At 46.9% G+C, this 23,694-nt stretch overlaps 1 protein-coding gene and 1 pseudogene across 2 annotated transcripts in view; both read left to right on the forward strand.

Annotated features, from left to right (window-relative positions):
• Positions 1–15,646, forward strand: part of Rsph9 (radial spoke head component 9) — a 49,235-nt gene extending 33,589 nt beyond the window's left edge. Inside the window, exons 5-6 of one of the 2 annotated variants that reach the window (XM_085832537.1) lie at positions 11,544–11,658; positions 15,515–15,646. In XM_085832537.1, coding sequence (XP_085688663.1) covers positions 11,544–11,620 — 77 coding nt within the window. In that variant the 3' untranslated portion in view covers positions 11,621–11,658; positions 15,515–15,646. The remainder of the gene's footprint in view (positions 1–11,543; positions 11,659–15,514) is intronic. The other variant, XM_085832538.1, reaches the window with a different exon arrangement.
• Positions 15,647–17,383: 1,737 nt separating this feature from the next.
• Positions 17,384–17,572, forward strand: LOC110312259 (DNA-directed RNA polymerases I, II, and III subunit RPABC4 pseudogene; annotated as a pseudogene).
• The last annotated feature ends 6,122 nt before the right edge of the window (positions 17,573–23,694 follow it).

The following is a 23,694-nucleotide window of genomic DNA, read 5'->3' on the forward strand; positions in this document are numbered from 1 at the left end:
AAAGTGGGAGTGATTGACACACAGATTAGAAGCAGAAGGCTCCTGTGGGCTGCTTATCTATGTGCCCCAGCCAGGCTCAGGACAGTTTTGACTCAATCCTTAGTTTCCAATTTTCTCCTGCATATGCATAGATGACTTTGGGCCATGCCTCCGGTTTTTCTTTTCCCCTTCCATATTCCTTGTTTTCTTATTCACTTCTGGGGACTAAGCAGAGGCCAGGGCAGTAACAACGCCCCTCCCAACAGCTGTGAACTAAAGCTTTTAGGTGGCAGCCCTTCTCATGTAATCCTTTGTTGTTATTGTAATCAAATCATGTTTTAGGGTGCTGGAGAGATGGGTCGGTGGTTAAGAGCCCTTTTAAAGGATCAAAGTTTAGTTCCCACCACTCAAATGGCAAGTCACAACCTCCTGTGACTCCAGTCTGAGGAAATCTAGTGACCTCTTCTTGTCTCTGGGGACACCAGGCACAGATATGGTACATGGTCATACATGCAAGCAGCCATGCACACAAATAAAAACAATCCCTTTCCACTTTGCCCTGGGAGGTGACCATATGGTGTCAGATTTCTGAGTTTGAGGCCAGCCTGGATTATAGAGTGAGTTCCAGGGCAGCCAGGGCTATGCAGAGAAACCCTGTCTCAAAAACAAAACAAAACAAAACAAAACAAACAAAAACCATTTGCTAAGGTAAAACATCTTAAAAGTGGGACTGTTACTTTAAGTGATCTTATCTAGTATTTGAAAACAGGACAATACTTATTTTTGTTACCATCAAATTATACCTATATTCCAAGATTATATAATAACCATATTTTATATTGTTCAGCTATGTAAAGAGACAATTTAATTCTAAGTTGTATTCCCCCAAATGAAATTATTTCCAACTTAAAAAGTAGACTCCCAGGGACAGAGGCTGCGTTGATTTTTCCTCATCAGGCGTTTCTCCAGAACACTCTAGAACATCCTACGTCACTGAATCAGTGACTGACATGTCAGGAGTTAATAATCCACTTTCCAAAGTTTTCTAAAAGTACCGTATTAACAGAACCTTTAAAAAAAACCTACATTTTTATTCCATACATTGAACCAACAGATGAGCTATGATAGCAGTCAGTCATGTCAAACCTGTGAAAATAATTTACATGTAGCATAGACTGAATTGATAGAGAAGGCCAAAGCCAACTCTACCTCTTTTGCCACTGGGCAAAGTTCTAGACCACATTGTGACAGCAGTAAGCACATTTCCTAACATCACATTCTATTTAAAACTAGATTGGTTAAAAAGTAGGATAATCAAATTAAATGGGCTTTTGGCTTTTGGAATTTTTAAGAAATTATCCCTAAGACTCACTCAGCTCCTGGAAACAGCAATCTCTCTCTCTCTCTCTCTCTCTCTCTCTCCCTCTCCCTCTCCCTCTCCCTCTCCCTCTCCCTCTCCCTCTCCCTCTCCCTCTCCCTCTCCCTCTCCCTCTCCCTCTCCCTCTCCCTCTCCCTCTCCCTCCCCCCCCCCCTCTCTCTCTCTCTCTCTCTCTCTCTCTCTCTCTCGTGCCCTCATGGGTGAAGCCTGTGTACTCATTGTAGGCCTCAAGCTGAGAATGCAGGCACGGTCCTGGAGCTTTCTGTCTGGGTAGAGACTAGATTCCATTCTGAAAGTGACACAGGTGAGCCCAGCTTGGAGAGACTCCTTCATCTAAGCCTTCTTCTCCTGAAGAACCGGAGGGCTTGCAATCTCACTTAACAGAGTTACTCCATGATATCACAGATACAAAATCAACTGCGAAGACACTGCTTGGATGTTCTGGGTGATTTTCTAAGCTGTGAGTTTGAGGACTTCCTTTAATGAGAAGACATGGGTGGTTAGCACATGAACCTTGGACTTAGCCTTTAAGGGCATGACTAAATGAACTAGCATGGGGGTCTTGTACTATTCAGCAGTAGGCTTAGGTCCCAGGTTCCCATGTTCACAGCATCGTCATATGTCAGTTTAGAAGACCATGAGAATGGAGTGATTGCTGTCTTCTCTCTATTGTTTGAGACATTTAGGATGTGGGTGCAGAAATATGGACTCCTCCACTGGGCAAGAGAATCCATCTCCATTATGTGACACCCTGAGGAACCCTTTTTTATCTCTCCCCACCTATGATGACCCTCTTAGCCTCTTAGCAGGAAGTAGCTAGAGGAAAGATGACACCCTGTACCCTCTCCCCCACCCCTCCCCGGCCCCAATTTCTTGCAGGGTTTGGAATTATAGAATGCTTTGGTCAGGAGACAGGATTCCTACAAATGACTTTGCTTGGTCAGTCTGCCAGTGCAGAGAGGAATGCGAAGCTGGGCCACCCTAGCCACCCTGCGGCTGCGTCCTGGGAAGCCCAGGGCATCCTTAGTTCTTTATGAATGGAAACAACACCGCTCCCCCGTCCCCCCCCCACACCTATAAAGAGTCACTGCCAGCATTTCCCACATTGGCACCTCTTTTCCCAGAGGAGAGCTTTTGTTTTTTACTGTTTTGGAATGAACAGACCTCTCTGCAGAGAAAAGGCTCTAGCCTCTTTTTCGGTCTTCTGTCTCCCTACACTTCCTAAGAGATCTAACATTTGGTGTCAAAGCCCGGGTTGCTGCACCACCATTATGCTAGGTTATTTAAAGGCAGCTGTAGAGAGACAGAGAGGTTCAGTTTGTCCTTAGCAGGGACAATGCTTATTCTCAGCAAGGGAAGATGGGCCACAGCCCCTTACAGGAGTAGAAATGACTTCGTAGTCTGAAAGGGAAGCTGAGAGGTGTGGCCTTTCAGCTGGAAACAATCAGTTAGCCCATGCATCATAAAAGGGAGATCACTCAGTGGGGGTGAGGTAGTGGAGACTGACCCATTAAGTTCTTCCCATGGATGTACACCTTGTGTGAGCATCCATGGGCGGTCATGCCTGATCTCTCCTCCTACAGAGACCCTGACGAGACAGAGAAGGAAGAGCAAGCAGCCAATGAAAAGGCTGTGGAAAGGAGGAACTGAAGGATGTATGGGTCACCCTGGCTCCTGGGTTCACTGCTGCTCCACCAGAGGTGGCAGACTGAGGGGTGTGCATGTCCTCCTTGTGCCTGTCCAGCAGTTTCCTACTGAAGGCTGGAGAGCCCGGCCAGCACTGGGTTCCCACTGCTCAGGCCACTGAATGGGCTGGAACTGAACTGAGTGTTTCTGGGCTATTCTGCTTAAATCAAATGGCAAGAAGCTAGAGGAAAAAGACAGTTTCTAAAACGAATGGATGAATGAATGAATGAATGAATGAATGAAGAAAATGGTAAATGCTATTTTCAAAACCAGCTTACATTTTCTATAAAGACAGGTTAAAAGAAGACAGGTAACCTGGTCATAGTAGAAAAAAAATGAAGGAAAAAGGAATAAATACCACAGAGAATCCTGAGGTGAGCACCAATTATCTTGAACAAGGGAATCACCACAGTTCATGTTTATTCATTCATTCATTCATTCATTCATGCTCTTTGTTGTGAGCCATTTTGTTTTTCTGAGCCTGTTTATTATTAGCTCCTACATGACAAAACAATTTTGTGCCACCATATTTTGCTCAAGAGATTCTAACTAGCTATCTAGCTACAGGGTTTTACTGGCTGTCCTAAAACTTGCTATATAGACCAGGCTAGCCTCCCAAATGCTGAGATTAAAAGTGTGCATGTGTCTTCAAAAATTTCTTTAAAAACACACACACACACACAACCTATTTTTAAAATTAAAGAATTAAGCATGTAAGTAAAGTACACCGATCTTCAGTGGACAGCTTGATGAATTTCCATAGAATAAGTCTATTTTCCACAGTCAACACTCTAGGACACTAAGTTGTACATCCTCCCAGTCACTCCTCCCAAGGAGAGCTATTTTCTCAATCTTTGGCACCACAAACAACATTTTCCTGATTTGACCTTTATAAAGTATTTTCTTAGAATGCATATCATTTTAAATATCCTTTTCTCTGTTTGTATCATCCCCACGTGGGGCCATTACACATAGTGCTGGGACAAGCATGCCTTTTGGCAAACCTCACAGAGAGCAAACTTTCTGGCATATTCTAGTGATGGAGCTGTTAGGGTACACATATGTTCAGCTATGGTAGAACGTGCCCGGAAGCTTCCTATGGCGACTGCACCAGTTTATTCCGGTACTGGCTGTATGTGGGAACTCCAGTTGCTCCAAAACCTTGTCAATGTTTGATTTTTTTTTTCTTTTGTAGATTTCATCTGTCCCTCTGGTTAGTATATAGCCAGAGTTCATTGAGGATTTCTTTTACATTCATATGATGTCTAATGAGAATAGCTTTTCATATGTTTATAAACCATGTAGATACCCTATTTTGTAAATTATCTATTAAGGATTTGTGCTCATTTTACATTTATATGTTTTTTTGATACATTGGTATTAAATACATATATTTAAAATTTATTTTCATTTTATGTGTATGAATATTTTTGCCTGCACATATGTATGTGCACCATGTGTGTGCCTGGTGCCTGCAGAAGCCAGAAGGTATATAATCCCCTGGAACTGGAGTTAGAGATGACTGAGATGATGACATGGATACTGGGAACCAAACTCTGGACATTGGTAAGAGCAGAAAGTGCTCTTAACCCACATGGCCATCTTTCTAGCCCCCTGGTCGCTCTTTTCTTTTCTTTCTTTTCTTTTCTTTTCTTTTCTTTTCTTTTCTTTTCTTTTCTTTTCTTTTCTTTTCTTTCTCTCTCTCTCTCTCTTTTTTGGTTTTTCAAGACAGGTTTTCTCTGTGTGACCCTTGCTGTCCTGGAACCCACTCTGTAGACCAGGCTGACCTCGAACTCAGAAATCTGCCTGCCTCTGCCTCCCAAGTGCTGGGATTAAAGGCATGTGCTACCACCCACCCGGCTTGTTTCCTTACCTCTCTTTTAAGGTCATGAAAATATTCTCCTATGTTTTCTTGCAAAGCCTTTATAATTAGATCTTCAATTCATCTGGAATTGTTTTGCCGTGTGGTCTGAGATTCATTTTCTGGGCCACCAAGGTGGTTTAATGGGTAAAAGAGCTTGTCACATGTCCTGGTTGACTTTCTGCTGCTGTGATAAATACCAGGACCAAAAGCAACTTGAGGAGGACAGGACTTGTTTTACAGTTTGCAGAGGGAAGTCTGCAAACTGTAGGTAGGAGCCCAAGGCGGGAACTGAAGCAGTCTGTTGGGGGAAGGCTATTTACTGTCTTGTTTTCTGTTCAGGTTGACGGTAGCCATTACAGCACCTTGCAAGCCTGATGACCTGACTTCAATCCCTGGAAACCACACAAAGATAGGAGTGAACCAACTTTTAAAAGGTGTCCTCTGACCCCCACACTTACTGTGACACATGCTTGTGTGCATGTGTACTCTTCTCTATTGCTTGTGTACACACACACACACACACCCCTTCATCATCATAAGTAAAATAAAAATATTTAAAATACTCATTTTCTACCATAGTAGTGTCTTACTGACCTAACACCATTTAGAAAAAAACTACCATAGACCGAGGCCTAAGGAGCCCACTCTCCCTTCCCTGTCCTTTAGCCATTCTGTTTTCTGGAATCTCTATCTGGTCACATTGACCTCAATTTTGTCATCTACTTATCTATTTATTGAGGCAGAGTTTCACTGAGTCCAGGCTAACATGGACTTTGCTACATAGATCAGGCTGGAATCGAACTCATAAACATTCTAGCTCTGCTTCCTAACTGCTAAGATTATAGGTATGTGGCAACTGCCTCTCTTTGATGCCATTTTTTTAAAAAATACTTAAAAAAAGATTTTATTTATTTTACATATATGAGAACACTATAGCCATCTTCAGACACACCAGAAGAAGGCATCTGATTTACATTACAGATGGTTGTGAGCCACCATGTGGTTACTGGGATTTAAACTCAAGACCTCTAGAAGAGCAGTCATTGCTCTTAACCACTGAGCCATCTCTCCAGCCCCTAAAATTATATTTTTTTTCCAGACAGGGTTTCTCTATGTAGCCCTGGCTGTCTTGGAACTCACTCTGTAGACCAGGTTGGCCTCCAACTCACAGAGATCCACCTGCCTCTGTGTCTCACATGCCACCACCACTCGGCTTCTTTGATGACATTTTTAATGGATATGTACTATGCCATTGTCTGGAAATTTCTATAACGTACCGAAGGTTTTTGGCTTACTTTCAACTCAAACCAACTCTCTTTTCTCCCCCCTCCCTCTCCCTTTTTGACAGAATCTTGCTATTTTGGCCAGACTAGTCTTAAATTCATTAATTAACCCATGCTAGTCTCAAACTTGTGTCTCCTGGGATGACAAGATACCATGCCTGACTTAATTCAAACTTATTTTCTAAGGTCTATCTTCTCACTCTAAATACAACCTTTCCTATCCATCAGTCAGTCTACTATACATCTTTCTTAGTTGGGTATGTAGGGATGTTTTGTTGACTATACAGCTGTGCTGTCTGTGGAATCAAAGACAGGAAGGGTTTTCTTCTACAGGCTGAAAAATGGTAGCTCCCATCCAAGAACGGAATTTTTTCATGAGTCAGAATTTCTGGGACTGTTGGCAGAGGCACCTGTATGCACAGGGGAACTATTTTCTCCTTGTTCTCGTCCTCGTCCTCCTCCTCGTCCTCCTCCTCCTCCTCCTCCTTCTCCCTATGTTCCTATGTAGGCCTAGCTGGCCTCAAACTCACTATATAAACCAGGCTGGCCTTGAACCCACAGAGATCTGCCTGCTTTTGTCTCCCGAGCTGTGAGATTAAAATCATGTGCTAGCACATCTGGGTAACTCTTTCCAATGGTCATAGTACTCCCGGGACTCACAGAGCAGCCGTGACTCTATATGCACATATTCAAGAGGACCAAGGTTGCAGAACCTCTGCTGACACTGACAGAACTGACCCAGAGCCTCTCTCCCAGTCCCCACCCACGGAGACATTTCTTTTTCCTCTCACGCTTCTCCCTGAACTCAGCCTCTCCACTCTGGAGATAATCTAAAGGTTTAAAATTCTGTGCATGTGTGCACATCCATGTGTGGATGCATGTACATGAGCACAGGCCCCTGAAGAGGCCAGAAGAGAGTGCACATCCCCCAAGAGCTGGGATTATAGGTAGTTATGAGTCACCTGATTTGGATTCTGGGAATTCAAACTCAGGTCCCTTGCAAGAGCAGAATGCTTTCTTAATAACTGGGCCAACTCTCTTGCTCTCTGGAGGTCATCGAAATCTCAGGTAAACCTTCCCAAGGAAGATTTTGGGGACCCACCCATGGTAGATAAACTGGGATGTGTTCATTTTTGCCAATGAAAACTTGAATTTGTGACAGAACTGAGCTGGCCGAGTGATTGCTGCCACCAAACCAGAACACAGTCTCAGCTGAGAGTTAGGGGAAGAGCTGGGCAACCAGGGGTTGCCAGCTGTGCTCTCAGGGAAGGAAGTTCGGTCTGGCTACGGATGGATGGGTTAGTCTGGCCTTCCTCCCACTTCACCCAAGAAGAGGGGTCAGAGCCAACAGTCACACAATTGTGACCCTGGCAAGGAAGACACAGGAAAAGGGCGGGAAGACAGAGCTCCGATCTGGTACTGATACCCTGGTGGGAGCGGACTGTGAGGGAACGCAGGGGAAAGGACTGCCCAGCAGTGACAGTCCTGTTTGCTTTCTCCTAATTAATGTGGTTTCCTTACAACCCCCCTGCCAATTCCCAGCTGGTCGACTCAACCATAACAACACGTGGCCTGCCCGGCCCAGGCCAGGAACTGAGATTGGCGCCTCCCAAGGAGGGTCTAGTTTCACCCTCAGCCGGGCTGCCCTTCCGTTCACTGGTTTTGTGCAGGGGAGGGACAGGACTGCACCTCAAGCTGTGGAGACAGCTGGACTGGGGGAACAGCCAGGACCTGGCTGCCACGGGCTCGCCTGGCTGCATGTTCCCACGGTCCTTCCTAGAGGCCAGCGGCCTCCTGATGGAGCTGCAGCCTCTCAATCAAGTGCTAGTGTGGAGGACTCATTCAAAGAGCCCTTACTTGATCGCGCACAAGAGTGATGACGAGAGGGGACACATACAAAAGGAGGAGGACTAATGGACCTCTCTTTGTCCAGACAAAATGTACGAGTGTGTTTGTCCCTCTAGGGATCTGGAAACGGCTAGGTTCTGTCTAGAGCCCTGGTGACATCATCCTCTTCTCCTGAAGTGTTTCTGTTGCTTCTTTCTTTGGACTGCTCTGACTCTTTTGGAGACATTATTTTCATCCATTCTCCCATCTTCTTCAGTGGGCATCCAGCAAGCAGGTACTATATGCTGTCTGTGGAGTTGACACTTTTTTTCTGATTTAAAATTTTTTAATTTAATTATTTTTTTATTTAATTAAAAAAATTTTTTTTTGAGACAGAATTTCTCTAAGTAGGTCTGGCTGTCCTGGAACTTTCTATGTAGGCATGTAGTTCAGGCTGGCCTCAAACTCAAGAGAGATCTGCCCGCCTCTGCCTCCCAAGGGCTGGGATTAAAAAGATGAGCCACCACACCTAGATGCTAATTAATTAATTACTTTTGAGACCTTGTCTCAGGAGCCCAGATTACCTCAACTTAGCTGAGGATAAGTTTGAATTCTCCATCCTTCTGCCGCCAGCTCACAAGTCTGGGCTTGGAGGTGTGTGCCAGCCACCATATCTGTTACTTTAGGCTTTAAGGGCTAACCTTTTCTTTTGAGATGAGGTCTCCTCTGCCTCAGGCTGGTCTCAGTCTTGCTATCATCCACCCAGTCTTAGCCTCCTGTGTGCAGCAGTTACAGGTGTGCGCTTAATGGTTTGTTGTTGTTACCGTGAGATCGGACAAGATCCATACAGCTCAAACACACTGTCTGATGGGTTCTTTAAAAAGTGAAAAGGGTTCATTTCTGTGCTAGGATATTCGGCTCCGCTGCCCCAACAAGGAAAACAAGCACAGACACTTGGAAGCAGTGAGCTGCAACCCCAGGCCGTGTGTTGCTTGTTGCCTTGGCAATTATCAAAAGCAATCTAGGTTGGGAGGCAGTGGAAGGTGGATCTCTGAGAGTTCAATGCTAGCCTGGTTGAGAGAGAGAGAGAGGGAGAGAGAGAGAACCCCAGCCCAAGAGATGGTCCCACCTACCTTCAATGTGTGGGTCTTCCCAATTAAAATTTCTCTAGAAATGCCCTCATAAATATGTCCAGAGATGCATCTCCAAGGTGTTTTTTTTTTTTTTTTAAATCTAATCACGTTGACAATGAAGATTGGTCATCACAGGGACACTCAAAAATCCCTAAAGCTTTGGGGAAAGCCAGGCTGGAGGCCCCATCCAAGGTTGTTTGCCCAAGTAAAGGAGGTCGATAGTGGCCTTTGAGAGTTTTCTCATGCAGGGCCAGAATCCAAGCCCAGTGAGAGGCTTATCCTGCGGTTAAAGACAATGAGGACAGCTCAGCTCAGCTCCCTTGAAGTCTAAACAAGTCTGTGCTGGATATGTCTTCAATTCCCTGGATGCTCTTTCTGAAAAGGCCACGTCCCTTGCAGGCCGAGTGATTGCAGGCCGAGTGAGTCGTCACATTCTTCTCTCCTGTTACCCAGATGGAATTCTTTTCTTCTAGATTTACTTTCCGTGCACGTGTATACATGTGGTGTCTGAAAAGGCCAGAAGAGGGCTTTGGATCCCCTGGAGCTGGAGTTACAGGCTGCCTAATATGTGTGCTGAGAGCTAACCCTGAGTCCTCTTCCATGCTAGGCCTTCTTTCTGGCCTCTGAGGTTCCCTTCCCCTGACCCATGCATTTCTTCAAAGAATTATTTTATTTATTTATTTATTATTTATTTATTTATTTATTTATTTTGGTTTTTTGAGACAGGGTTTCTCTGTATAGCCCTGGCTGTCCTGGAACTCACTTTGTAGACCAGGCTAACCTCGAACTCAGAAATCCGCCTGCCCTCTGCCTCCTGAGTGCTGGGATTAAAGGTGTGCGCCACCACGCCTGGCTATTTTATTTATTTTTGATTTATATTTATGCTATGTGTATAAACATTTGCTTGACTGTCAATACATGCCTGGTCAGAAGAGGGTATTGGATCTCCTGAAATGAGTTATGGATGCTTGTGAGCCATCTTGTGGGTGCTGGGATTAGAACCCGGATCCTCTGGAAGAGTAACAAGCAAAGACCCTCAACCCCTGAGCCGTTTCTGCATCCCTCTTCCCCACCGTAGTTCCTGTATAAGGAAAAAGGCTCTATCTGACATCTGACGGCATTTTAGAATTAATGGTTGCCCTTCCCTGAATCGGTCCGACGTGGCTCACCAGGCAGATGCTGTCTCTTGTATGCACAAGGAGAAATACACAACAACTGAAGAGCCGAACATCAGCCTCTGTCCTAACCAGCTGGTAACATGAGGCAGATGCGCATGACCTCCGGGCCTGTTCCTCCGTCTGTAAAGAGCCCCATCTGGTTCTAGTCAGATTCTGTTACCGCTTCATGTCTTTGCAGCCTGGGATGACAGGGTCAGCATATTCTGCATGCAGGAGCTGGATAGCGAGGCTTAGTTCCCAGAGCTTCGGGGGTTGACTTCATATTGGACAAGCACATGAAACTGGCAGGCTTGAGGGCTCTAGAGTTGCCCCTGAGCAGCTGGACCAGTCTAGGCCAGTCCATCAGCTTTACTGAGCCTCAGTCTCTGTTCCTGTAAGATATGCTGTCCCGGGAGTTACCTGCTAGGACGGATGTGAACGAGCCCTCTGGTGACAGATGTGATGGAAGCGCTGCTGAGAGGCCTGGTCTGAATCTCAAGGGACCACTGTGATCTCCCATAGTCCCCACCATTCCTGGGGCAGTGGGTTACTGTGGGCCTCATCAGAAATCTAGGGCATATAGGTTAGGGATGAGCCTCCTGGAGCTGGAGAAACTGTCTTAGGAGCCTGCTGGGTGAATGCTACTGTTTCTAAGAACCTCAGGGCGCTTGGAAGGCCTGACAGGAGACACAGGTCTCACAGTAGTGGGAAGAGGGAGAAAGAGACTGAGGAGGCCCAGGGAGTTCTGTGGCTGAGGTATGTGCTTTCTGTCTGCCCATGGGATCTGGGGCTTAACCTCGGGCCACCGTGGATACCAGTAACACCATCTTCAGAGAAAAATGCTCAGTACTGGTTGTCTCCAATTTTATGATCTGGTCACCAGGGAACCAAAGTATGACATCCTTCTTTTGTGCTTTTGCCACTGTGCAGGGATAGGCACAAAGAGGACAGACTGGATCTGGGGGACAGTGCCCTCACCTCCTAAGGTCACTGCAAAAGCCAGTATAACCCTGGGGAGATGGGTTTTGGTGGGGAATTTGGAGGGGTAACAGTGGAAATGTGGGTATTGTGGGCAGCTGCTGAATGACCAGGGCCAGGACAGGGCCAGTCGCAACCTTGAGTTGCCCTTCCTGTCTGTGGAAATGGGGTAGGCTGTGAGTCTGACAGTTTCATAGAAACGTAATGAAAGTCAAGGTGTTAATATTTTTAAGCTTCTTTTTATGTATATGCATATAGCTGGAGCTACAGACAACTGTCAGACACCATGTGGGCGCTGGAACCCAGGTCTTCTGCCACGGCAGCACGGGGTCTAACTAATGTGCCACCTTGCCAATCTCTGAGGGCATTAATGGTAAATAATAATAAGTAATAATAACAAAACTAGGTTTTTGTCTGGGATGCAATATGTGTGTGTGTGTCTGGGATGTGGTGTGTGTGTGTGTGTGTGGTTGTGTCTGGGATGTGGGGTGTGTGTGGGTGTGGTTGTGTCTGGGATGTGCTCTGTGTGTGTGTGGTTGTGTCTGGGATGTGGAGTGTATGTGTGTATGTGTGTTTGTGTGTGTTTGTGTCTGGGATGTGGGGTGTACACACACCCCACATGTGTGTGGTTGTGTGTGTGTGTGTGTGGTTGTGTCTGGGATGTGCTGTGTGTGTGTGTGTGTGTGTGTGTGTGTTTGTGTCTGGGATGTGGTGTGTGTGTGTGTCTTGGTCTGGGATGTGATTGTGTGTATCTGTGTGGTTTTGTCTGGGATGTGATGTGTGTGTGGTTGTGTCTGGGATGTAAGTGTGTGTGTGTGTGTGTGTGTGTGTGTGTACATGAGAGGGAGAACAGGCTAATAAAACTGTCATAACTCCATGTTTGGAAGGATGCCACCTTTCCCTTCTCTTCAGTCTCTTCTTTGACTCCAGGACAGTTTTCATTACTAAGAGCTGACAGTCACGGACATGGGAACCCAGGGGAGGAAGTGGAGCCCACCCTTCTCTGCTTGCTCCTCCTGGGGCATCGGGAGACTGCTGCCAGGACAAGGGAGATGGGGATTACTTCTTGTCCCCCTTTCTGCCCAACTGGTCTTTCAAAGGGCCCTATGCCCTACCCCATTCCTCTGGGAAACTGTAGGCTTGCCTAGAGGCGGCGGGTACGGGCAGACGGGGTGATCCTCAGGAGGCTATTCCACTCATTGCTTCCGGGCCCCATGGGTTCCTGGATCTCTATGAAATTTGAGGCACAGGGGCATGTTAAATGCCTCACTGAAGGTCTGTGTCTGTGTATGCCTTCTGTCTCAGCATCCCCACACTCTGAGAGCAGATGGCCCCTGGTAGAAACTCACCTTTCTACAGCAGCCTGGATAATAGGAAAGGGCAGGCAGAGAGGTCCCTCTTTCTCAGATGACACCCACTCTCAACTCCACAGAGGGAAAGCAACTCAAGCCTACAAAGAGCCAGAACGTGAGCAGGGGATGCAGTTTAGTTTTTAGGGTACTTGCCGAGCATGCACAAAACCCTGAGTTCCCAATACCAAGTTAAAAACAACGGCAGCAGGGAACCAAGACCACGCACAGTAACACATGCTTGCAATCGCAGCACTCAGGAAGGACGTGGAGGCAGGGAAGCCCCAAGTTATCTCCTGCATTGTAACTCAGACGTTAGCAATGGGTACAGGAGATCCTTTGTGAACACCAGCCTTAGGAACCTGGTAAGTTCAAGACCAGCTCCCGGTCGGTTGATAAGTGACCAGACTCTAGGAACAGGGAGGTTGAGCTTGCTCTAGGGTTGCGAGGTAGGTGCTAGCTGGGTTCTAGTCCATACGCAAGAAGCTTCTGAGGTCAGAGCACTCCAAGGTTGTCCTACATGTGGTCCCTTGCTGAGACTCCACAGACCCAGGGAGCTCATGTGGAAAAGGAGGGCTACAGAGGCCCAGATGGGGAATCAGGGAGGGAGGAAAGGGCTTGGCGACAGAGGGAGCTGGAAAAGGGACAAAGTGTTTCCTCTCTCCAGCCTCCTGGTCAGCCTGGCCCGCTGGACTCAGTCATCTAGGATAACGAGCCATATTTGATTGACTTTCTTCCAGCCTTTCTGGGTAAACAAGGCTTTCCCTTCCTTTGAAGGAAGTGACAGGAGGCCCAGGTTTCTGATGCACCATTCTCCTGGGCCTGGCTGGTCCCCAGTCCCTGGTGGTCACTCTCCTCCTCGGTGCCCTGGAAGCACATGGTTAGACTGCCTCAGCCTCGGTTCCTACTAACATTTACATTGTCCTGCGTCTCCTGCTCGTCCGCTGCCCTCCCTGTAATGTCCTCACCCTGAAGCCTACACACCGTGTAAATATTTAAACCCATCTATGATTTCCTGTTTATTATCAGTGTAAATCCTGAGTTTCAGTCTACATCTGTCTGCCTGTATCTGCTTTCCAGGCCCACAGGCGAGGGCTTGTACCCACCCTTCTCTGGGAACGTGTCCTCACTCAGGGTCAGCTTCGGGACTAATTTTAGATTTTTTTAGTACCAATGTTTTATTGGTGTGATCACACACACACACACACACACACACACACACACACACACACACACACAATTTTCCACCTGAAACTTTTTTGTTTGACTTTCTTTTTTCTCTCTCTCTTTCTCTCTCTCTCTTTCTTTCTCTTCTTTCCCTTCCTTCCTTCCTTCCTTCCTTCCTTCCTTCCTTCCTTCCTTCCTTCCTTCCTTCCTTCCTCTCTCTCCCCCTTCCTTCTTTCCTTCCTTTCTTTTTTCTTTCCTTCCTTCTTTCCTTCTCCCTTCTTTTCTCTCCCTCCCTCTCTCTTCCTCTCTCTCTCTTCTGTCTCCCCCCCTCCCTCTTTCAGACAGTTTCTTACTATGTAGCTCAGGCTGTCCTGGAACTCACTATGTAGACCAGGCTGGCCTCCAACTCAGAGATCCACCTGTCTTTCTGCCTCCTGAGTGCTGGGCTTAAAGTCAGACACCACCAAACTTGGATGGCTTAACTTTGCTTGAGATAGAGTCCCATGTGACCAAGGCTGGCTTTAAATTTGATATGTAACTGAGAATGAATCTGACTTTCTTATACTTTTCCTGCCTTCTCAATTCTGAACTATTTTGAAGTGTGTCATTTCAGAAGTGTTTAATATGTTCACATTTTTTTGCAACCACCATTATATTCTGTCTTTCGAACTTTCATCCCATAGAAGTGGGACTCTGTACTCACTAAACAGCAAGTCCCTGTTCTCTTCGACTCCTTTGTCTTGACCAACATTCAGCTCCCTGTTTCTATGAAATTGACTGTTCTAGGTATGCAGAGAAATGGGGTCAGGTGATGTTTGTCCTTTTGTGACTGGCTAATTTCACATAGTGTAATGTCCTCAAGGTCCATCAAATTTGTAATTTGTGCCACAACCAAGCTGGTTGTGGTGATGAGTCTTGTAATCCCAGCTTGTGGAAAGCTGAGGCAGGAGGATTACTATGAGTTCAAGGCCAGTCTGGGCTACATAGCAGGACCTTGTCTCAAAAACTAAGCAAAAATAAATAAATAAATACAAACATAATAATAATTTTTCTTCTTCTCCTCCTCCTCTTCCTCCTCCTCCTCTTCTTCTAATGAAACAGAGTTAGCGTTTAGTAAAAATAGAAAAAAAAATCACTGAGGAAAAGAATAAGGCACACTGAAGTGTGCGGTGTGGGCTTGTGACTTGCTGGGTTTCCTATTAGGCCTGAAGAATATTCTACTGCATGAAGGGACTAAGCTTGCTGATAGATGCTTGGACTCCAACCTTTATTATTCATTTTTGTTTGTTTTTAGAGATAGGCTCTCTCTGGGTAGCCCTGGTTGTCCTGGAACTTGCTCTGTAGACCAGGTTAGCATTGAACTGAGAGATCTGCCAGCTTCTGCCTCCTGAGTGCTGGGTAAGGGGTTTACCACTAAGCTTGATGCCCTGCATTCAATCTCTATGACCCACACATGGAAGGGGGCAGCCACTTCTCACAAACTGTCTTCTGGCTTCCACGTGTGTGCTGTGATGCGCATTATGTACTTTAAAAATGCTCCCTGATTCTGTGAGTGACCAGCATTGAGGAACACTGGGTTAGGAGGCAGGAAGAAGATGGACAAAGTGTGGATGCTGGATTAGCCTCTTTGTGGGCCCCTCCCATTCCCCTCCAGGGTGATGTCCTGGATCAATGAGCAGAAGCCTCTGAGATGCCTTCCTCCTCTTCTTCCAGGGATTCTGGTTGTGCGTGTCCTGCAGGATTCTGGATGGACCTCGTGAGTGTGGTCAGCCCTCTTGAGGAAAACAACTTGCTGACAGCCTCAAGCTGGATTTCCACTGCCTCTCTATAGGGTAAGGCAGGTGAGGTGAAGGGGCAAAAGTGAGCCCCTTCAGGGGAAGGGTGGGGAAAGAACTGGGGTCCCAACAGGGCTGGGTCAGGGAAGCCATAGCCCATGCCTGTCTTAATACTTCTGCCTGCGACTATAGCACATTTGGTGCCATTCCACCCCAAGATTCACCTGTTGGGTCCCCAGGCTCCCTGGGAGCCATCTAGTCACGGGTCTAGACATGGAGAACTTCCAGATGGGATGCTATCCCAAGGCATCCAGCTTGCCAGCTGCTAGCATGGAGACACGAGATAAAAGGGCTCCAACAGCCCGTCCTGGGGACCTCCCTCTGAGCCAGCTTTGAGCTTAGCACAGTAGGCTCCATGTGGGACTAACGGTCTGAGATCTGTGAGGAAAGTTCCACAGCACGTGGAGGATGGCTGGTGGGCACACAGCAGGAGGAGGCCTGCCCTTGGGCTATAGGGCTGCTGGATCCTTGCTCTGTATGACTTTGAACAGTCATTTCTCTCTGGGCTTTGATATCTCCAGCTGTATTAATAAAGAGCTTGGCCTAGATCGCTGACTCTGACAATCAGCTGCAAACTGGAATTATCAGGGATGGGGAATGGAGAAGGCTTTTAAAACTCCTGTTGTCCATATTTCAAGAAATGACGATTTAACTGGTGTAAATTGCAGACAGAGTATCAGAACTTTAGAAGACCCTTAAGGGATTCTGATTTATGGCTGTGCTAGAGACCCGCTGTTCCAGACCACAGCTTCCTAGCACGGTCACACAGCAGACTGTGAGAGTTTAGAACACAGCCTTATCAGTATCAGGCACCAGAGAGAGGGCTCCAGCTGCCTACCTATCTACCCAAAGGGCTGGGGAGTTCAGGGTCTTGGACCAGCAAAGCAACCTTCCACCTGGAGGTCCCCCCATCTTCTAACTGAGGTTTATTGTGACAATTTATATGTAGGTTGTCATCTTAGATTGGCATTTTCTCTAGACTATTTGTGTGTGTGTATGTATGTGCATATGTATGGAGTCCATCAGTCTACCTTGTTATGTAGCCTTGGCTATCCTGAAACTCATTTTATAGACCAGGCTAGCCTCGAACTCAGAGAGAGAGAGAGAGAGAGAGAGAGAGAGAGAGAGAGAGAGAGAGAGAGAGAGAGAGCTTCCTGCCTCTGCCTCTCGAGTGCTGAGATTAAAAGCATGCTTCCTGATTCTAACCTCTGTCCTCAGTGGCTGTGCTGGGTTGCACACCCTGAAGTATCTCTGATGTCCACTCCTGCTGGTTGGGCTGTCAACTCCAGTGACAGTCCTCAGGTAGTAAAGACCTTGGTAGGTGACCTTGCCTGGCGACGTGCTTGCAAGCAGGTCTAAGATCATTGTCTTCACCTCAAAAGATCTCCGAGGATGGGAAAGCCGTGAGATCAGTTCCCCACTTGCCACCACAGGCTCTGGCTGGGCGGTGGCCCTGACTGCTTGTGTGCAGTGCAGCCTCTCTGGGTAGCAATGGGCTTTATATTGTCGGTATGTGAGCCATATGTAGTTGGAATGCTATGTAGAGCCATATGTAGTTGAATACTGCCTGGATTTACACAAAGTGCAAAGCCTGGTCCTATCAACTTGCTGTGTGGTATAAGGTGACTTTCTGTGATGGTTTGTATATGTTCAGCCCAGGGAGTAGCACTATTAGAAGGTGTGTCCCTGTTGGAGTAGGTGTGTCACCGTAGATGTGATACACAGAGAAGGGACGTTTGTTCGAGCCATGGAGGCACTCACAATGGACACCCAGCAAGATGTCCAACCACCAGAGCAGTAGCTGATGATAGGTATTTGTGGAGAGTGTCACATCGAAAATGAAATAAAATCCAGAGATCCAATCAGATGCAGAGAATGTGGATACAGAATAATGGACAAGAAAGGGACTAGAAGACTGGTGGGTTTTGATGTTTGATGAAACGGGTGAGTGTCTTCATTCACGCATTTGCCTCATTGATGTTTCTCTTTAATGTATAGCATTTAACTCAGTTTACTTAATGACTGCAACTCTATGACTATGATTTCATTTTGGAAATGCAATTGTATTTTAATACTTTGTATAAGAGAAATTTTGGTTAAAAAAAAAAAGAAAAATGAAAGAAAAAGAAAAAGACCTCATCCTAGCTGCGTTGGAAGCCAGTATTCTCCTAGCAGCCTTCAGATGAAGATGTAGAACTCTCAGCTCCTCCTGCATCATGCCTGCCTGGATGCTGTCATGCCCTCACCTTGATGATAATGGGCTGAACCTCTGAACCTGTAATCCAGCCCCAATTAAATGTTGTCTTTATAAGAGTTGCCTTGGGAGCCGGGCGTGGTGGCGCACGCCTTTAATCCCAGCACTCGGGAGGCAGAGGCAGGCGGATTTCTGAGTTCGAGGCCAGCCTGGTCTACAAAGTGAGTGCCAGGACAGCCAGGGCTACACAGAGAAACCCTGTCTCGAAAAACCAAAAAAAAAAAAAAAAAAAAAAAAAAAAAAAAAAAAAAAAAAAAAAAAAAAAAAAAAGAGTTGCCTTGGTCATGGTGTCTGTTCATAGCAGTAAAGTCTAACTAAGACACTCTCTTAGTCATTCTGGTCTCAGTTTCCTCATCTGTTCAGCAGGGGTCTGGTGGAGTCGCTAATGCACAACAAACTCTTGGAGAAACGCCTGGGGTGAGACCATACTCTCAGTAAGTGTGGCTGCTGCTATTGTGCTTCTGATGGGCGCTTGCGGAGCCCACAGTCCCTTCGGCTTGTCCCCTCATACACTTGTGTCCCCACTGGCTCAATCTGGTACTCACATGCTGGGGTGGGACTGGGTGCTCTCTGCTGTGCTAGGTGTCGAAGGGGACAGATAGAGTAAGTTGGAGCCCTGCTTCAGGGATGCTGGATTCCCCTGGGATGGGGGACAGGAGCACGGGGTGCAAGAGTAAAATTACGTTCTGCTCTGGAGACCTCACAGTCCTGACACGGAGAAATAAAGTGCCACTGTAGTCCTTACTTTTCTAACTATTGTGACAAAAATCTTGGCCAAAAGCCACTTATGGAGGAAGAATTGATTTTGGCTCTCAGTTCAGGAACAGAACCCATTGTAGCAGGGAAGGCACGGCAGCAGGAGTGAGAGACAGCTGGTGGCAAAGTGCCTGCCATCGGAAGCAGAGAGCAACGAAGCTGACGCTCAACTTCCTCTTGTTATTTAATCAAGGATAGGAGATACACAGGTGCACATGCAGGTGCTAGGATATACACAGGTACAAATGCAGGTGCTAGGCTATACACAGGTGTGAGTACAGGTTCTAGAATATACACAGGTGCAAGAGCAGGTGCTAGGCTATATACAGGTGCAAGTGCAGGTGCTAGGATTTATACAGGTGTGAGTACAGGTTCTAGAATATACACAGGTGTGAGTGCAGGTGCTAGGATATACACAGGTGTGAGTACAGGTTCTAGGATATACACAAGTGTGAGTACAGGTTCTAGGATATACACAGGTGCAAGTGCAGATGCTAGGATATACACAGGTGTGAGTGCATGTGCTAGGATATACACAGGTGTGAATGCAGGTGCCCTCAGGACTAGATGAGGGGGTCAGCTCACAGATGATTGTGAGCCACCTGAGGTGGATGCTGGGATCCACATTCACAAGAGTACTTTGAACTCTATACCACCAGCCTCTCTCTCAACTTCCGTAGAAGCTGCTGCTGTTCCCCACACCAGCCACCTCTGGGAAGTAATTGCTCTGTGGGGAAATCAGAGCTATGAGCCTGTTAGCTGAACTCAGCTTTGTCAGGCTTCGTAAAGCCGCAAGAAAGAGAGGAAGTTTTGTATAGAATGGAGGATGGAGGCCTAGGCCTGCAATCCCAGAGCTCAGGACACTGAGCAAGGGGGATTGTGAATTTGATCTCTCTAAATTCTAGAGTTTAGAAGATCTGGATTACAGAATGTAATTTTTTTAAAAAAAGAAGTACAATTTGCTTAATATTAGATGTGAGGAAATTAACATTTCTGAAAGCGTTTGGGTGGGTTCCTTGAAAGACAATGAGAAATGCCCAATAAGGAAGTCTCCAGGCAGAATTAAATCTCATTTTGATGTATCAAAAATACTGCTTATGGGGCTAGAGAGATGGCTCAGCAGTTAAAAGCATTGACTGGGGCTAGAGTGATGACTCAGAGTTTTAGAGCACTGACTGCTCTTCCAGAGGTCCTGAGTTCAATTCCCAGCAACCACATGGTGGCTCACAACCATCTCTAATGGGATCCGATGCCCTCTTCTGGTGTGTCTAAAGACAGCTGCAGTGTAACCATATACATAAAATAGATACTAAAAAGATACTGTTTAGGCTACTAGATACTGTATTTCCATGCCTCACCATAAGCCTGAGGAGGTATAAGCAATGAGAAGCCTCTCTCTATACCTGTCCCCAGATGCTAAGGTGACCTCTGGTTTCATATATCTTCCCCACCCCCACCCCTTGGGTTCTTTGGGTGACCTGTCAGTCACCATGGCCCTCACACTGCCTTCTGCTTCTTCAGGCTTTGCATGGCTTTGAATCCCTTGTGAGCGAGCATCTCGTGAGTGGCCAGGCTCTTCTGGTGCTTTTTCTACAGCTGCACAGCATTCCGCTACTCTGTTTACTCAGACTCCTGCTGCCTCACCTTGATGTTGAAGTTGCTTCCTGCTCCGTGCTGTGGTTTCCCACCGTCCGCTGGAGTCTTCGAGAAAGTCTGCGATACAGATGTGGGTGGAAGAGCAGATCGCTGCGGGGTAGAGGGCTTCTGAGAGGAAAGGCTTGGCAGAACCCCTGGCCTCATCCTTGAAGATGTGGGAGGCCTCTGTTTTCTATGGTGAGTATAGTGAATAGGTGGTCAAGTCAGTCCAATTCCAAAGACATACCCGGAATTTGAAATGCCCGGGTTATTTAAATAATAGCAACATATTGTACACACTTAGATGTTCGGATCAATGTGTCAGCACAGAGCCCCAGGGTCACAGAATGTCCCAGCAGGAAGGGATTTTATAATCTGTTAACCTACTTAATCAATCACACACCTTTGTGGGTTCCTCTTTAAATTTTGTTCCTTTATTATATTTTAACTTAATTCAGTCTCTCTCTCTCTCTCTCTCTCTCTCTCTCTCTCTCTCTCTCTCTCTGTCACCTGTACAAGTGGAGGTCAGAAGGTTCTCTTCTTCCACCAAGTGGTTCCTGGGGATTGAACTCAGGCCATCAGCCTTGGCAGCAGACACTTTGGCCTGGTGAGCTTCCCTATTTTGATGAAGAGACTGAGAAACAATGAACATGTTTAATGTACTTTAAGTTCACACAGCTAGGACTCCGGAGTGTCAGGAGCCTGGGCCATTAGCATCTGCAATCTGTATCTACCTTGGAGGAGGCTGGGGCCAAATGGAAACACATTCAGACCCTTAGTGGCAGAGCCAGATCTAGAATCCTGGACCCCTTCAGATCCTCCTAGAACACTCCCTCAGTTTAGCCCATGACCCCTGAGAGAGCAGGAGAATGCAGGGCTATGGCTTATGGGGACAAACGGTTCTGCATGGTCCTGAGGTCTGTGGGTACTGCAATCTGAAGATCCCTGACTCAGGAATGGTCCCTTGATTATTTTTTCTCTTTTGAGACAGACTAGGTTGTTGTTGTTTTCTTTTGAGACAGACTGGCCTCAAACTCTCTAGGTCATTGAAGTCAACCTTGGCCTTCTAATTCTCCTGGCTCTTGCTAGCATGTTGGGATCACAGATATATGTTCTAGTGCTGTGAAGAGACACCATGACTCGGCAACTCTTACAAAGGAAAGCATTTCATTGGGGGCTGGCTTACAGTTTCAGAGGTTCAGTCCATTACCATCATGGAGGAAAGCATGGCAGGCATGGTGCTGGAGAAGGAGCTGAGAGGTCTACATCTTGATCTGCAGGCAGCAGATAGAGACTGTCCCACTGGGCGTGGTTTGAGCATATATGAGACCACCCCCATAGTGACACACTTCCTCCAACAAGGCCACATCTACTCCAACAAGGCCCCACCTCCTAATAGTGCCACTCCCTATGGACCAAGCCTTCAAACACATGGGGCCATGGGGGCTGTTCTTATTCTGACCACCACAGCCAGCATACTTGTTTATGCAGTGCCGGGGATCGAACCCAGCGCTTCCTGTATGCTGGGCAAGCACTCGATCGATTGAGTCACACCCTCAGCCCTTTCCCTGACTTTTGTTACCTCGATTTTTTTCCCTTTACTCCTGTGCCCACGAGCTCTCTCTGCCCACCGTTCATGGTAGCATCATAGTATACAAGCAGGGCCACAGCTTCTAGGAGGTGAGGACAACTTTTACTCAAGATAGCATCCATTCCCAGGATGCGCAGCCATCAGTATTGTCAGCTTCCCAGTGGGCTCCTCCCAGCCCCCCACTGCCGTGACAGCACCCATCCTAATCAGGCACAGGTCTCCCTGTACTGAGGAACAGCCTCCCCCGACCCCGATCTGTATTCTGGCCACTGTGCACTCCCTTCCCCTCCTTCTATGTCTAAACCACTTGAACCAACATTTGCTGCCTTCATATTCTCAGATTCCACTAATGTTTCTCAAAATGCATCCACGAAGCATGACACCGGAGGCTCTACACAAGCAATCCGCAACGCAGGGGCTAAATTCTCTCTCTTCTAGATGTGAGAAATCCAGGCTGGCCTCAAGCTCACTATGTAGTTGAAGATGACTTTAAACTCTTGATCCTCCTGTCTCCATCTCCCGAATGCTGGAATTACAGGTGTGTTAATCAGCTCTGGGGATTGGAGGGGCCTGGCCTTTGTGCACTCTAGGCAAGCCCTCTCCTAACTGAGCTCCTTTCCGACCTTAGGATATCTGAAACTCCCCCTTTTATAGACACCTGACTCAGATCTACTTTTTCTTTGGATTTCCTGAATCTTGGATGGCGCATCAATGTTCTCTGGATTACGGCTGTTGTTGCTCCTAGCCTAGAAGTTCAGCGTGGTTCTAGAGACCATGAGCATAGCTGTGACTCCTCAGGCACCCTCCAACATCCTTGCTACCTACCATCTTTTCTGTGTTGTGAATGGAAGAGATGTCCTGGAAGCATCTTGTAGAAAGAAAAAGAGGGCCAGGCTGTGGTTGTGAATTCCTTTAATCCCAGCACCCAGGAGGAGGCTGATAGATCTCTGTGAATTTGAGGCTAGCCTGGTCTACAGAGCAAGTGCCAGGGCAACCAGGGTTACACAGAGAAACCTTGTCTCAAACAAACAAACAAACAAACAAAAAAGCAACCAGCCAAAACAACAACAACAAAAAGGAGAAAGGGGGGGGGGGAGAAAAGGAGGAGGGGGAGGGGGAGGAGGAAGAAGAAGAAGGGAGTGAGGGAATTACAAGGAGAGGGGTGTGGAGGTGTTTTCAGATGGGCAGGCAGGGCAAAGCTCTCTTACCAGGGAACTGGAATGTGCTGTGTGCTGTGGTCAGCTACCATGCTCTTGGTGATCCCTGTTGTGGCTGGCAACGCTGGGTTCTTGAATGCTGAGCCAAGAAGGCTTCCTGTGATGGAAGGTAAGGATCAGAGGTCCACGTCAAAACAGCTCGACGATTTCTGGTTTGGAACTGGAGGAGAGACGAGGACAAAGCAGGGTTTGTTTTCTTTATTAAAAAAAAAAACGTATGTCTATGCGTGTTTTGCCTTCATGCCCAGATGTGTACTGTGTGTGTGCCTGGTCCCTGTGGATGTCAGAAGAGGACATCAGATCTCCTGGAACTGGAGTTACAGTCAGTGAGCTGGCTTGTGGGTGCTGAGGACTGAACCTGGGTCCTCTGCAAGGGCAGCAAGTGCCCTTAACTGCTGAGCTATCTCTCCAGCTCCAAAGTAAGTTTTCTAAAGAAAAAAACCGGAGGTTTGGTCTGAGGCATGGTGAGTTGGAGATATCTGTTGGCCATGCAGATAGTGCTGACTGTTAGGTGGCTGACCATTCGGATCCTTTGATATTGGTGAACCAGGGTGTCTGGTGGTATGTACGACAGTCGGCTGGTGGGCCTTTCCTAAGGGCAGGCA

Source organism: Mus caroli, unplaced genomic scaffold (genome assembly GCF_978045245.1).
Source record: "Mus caroli unplaced genomic scaffold, Mus_caroli_1 scaffold_18, whole genome shotgun sequence".
NCBI lineage: Eukaryota > Metazoa > Chordata > Mammalia > Rodentia > Muridae > Mus > Mus caroli.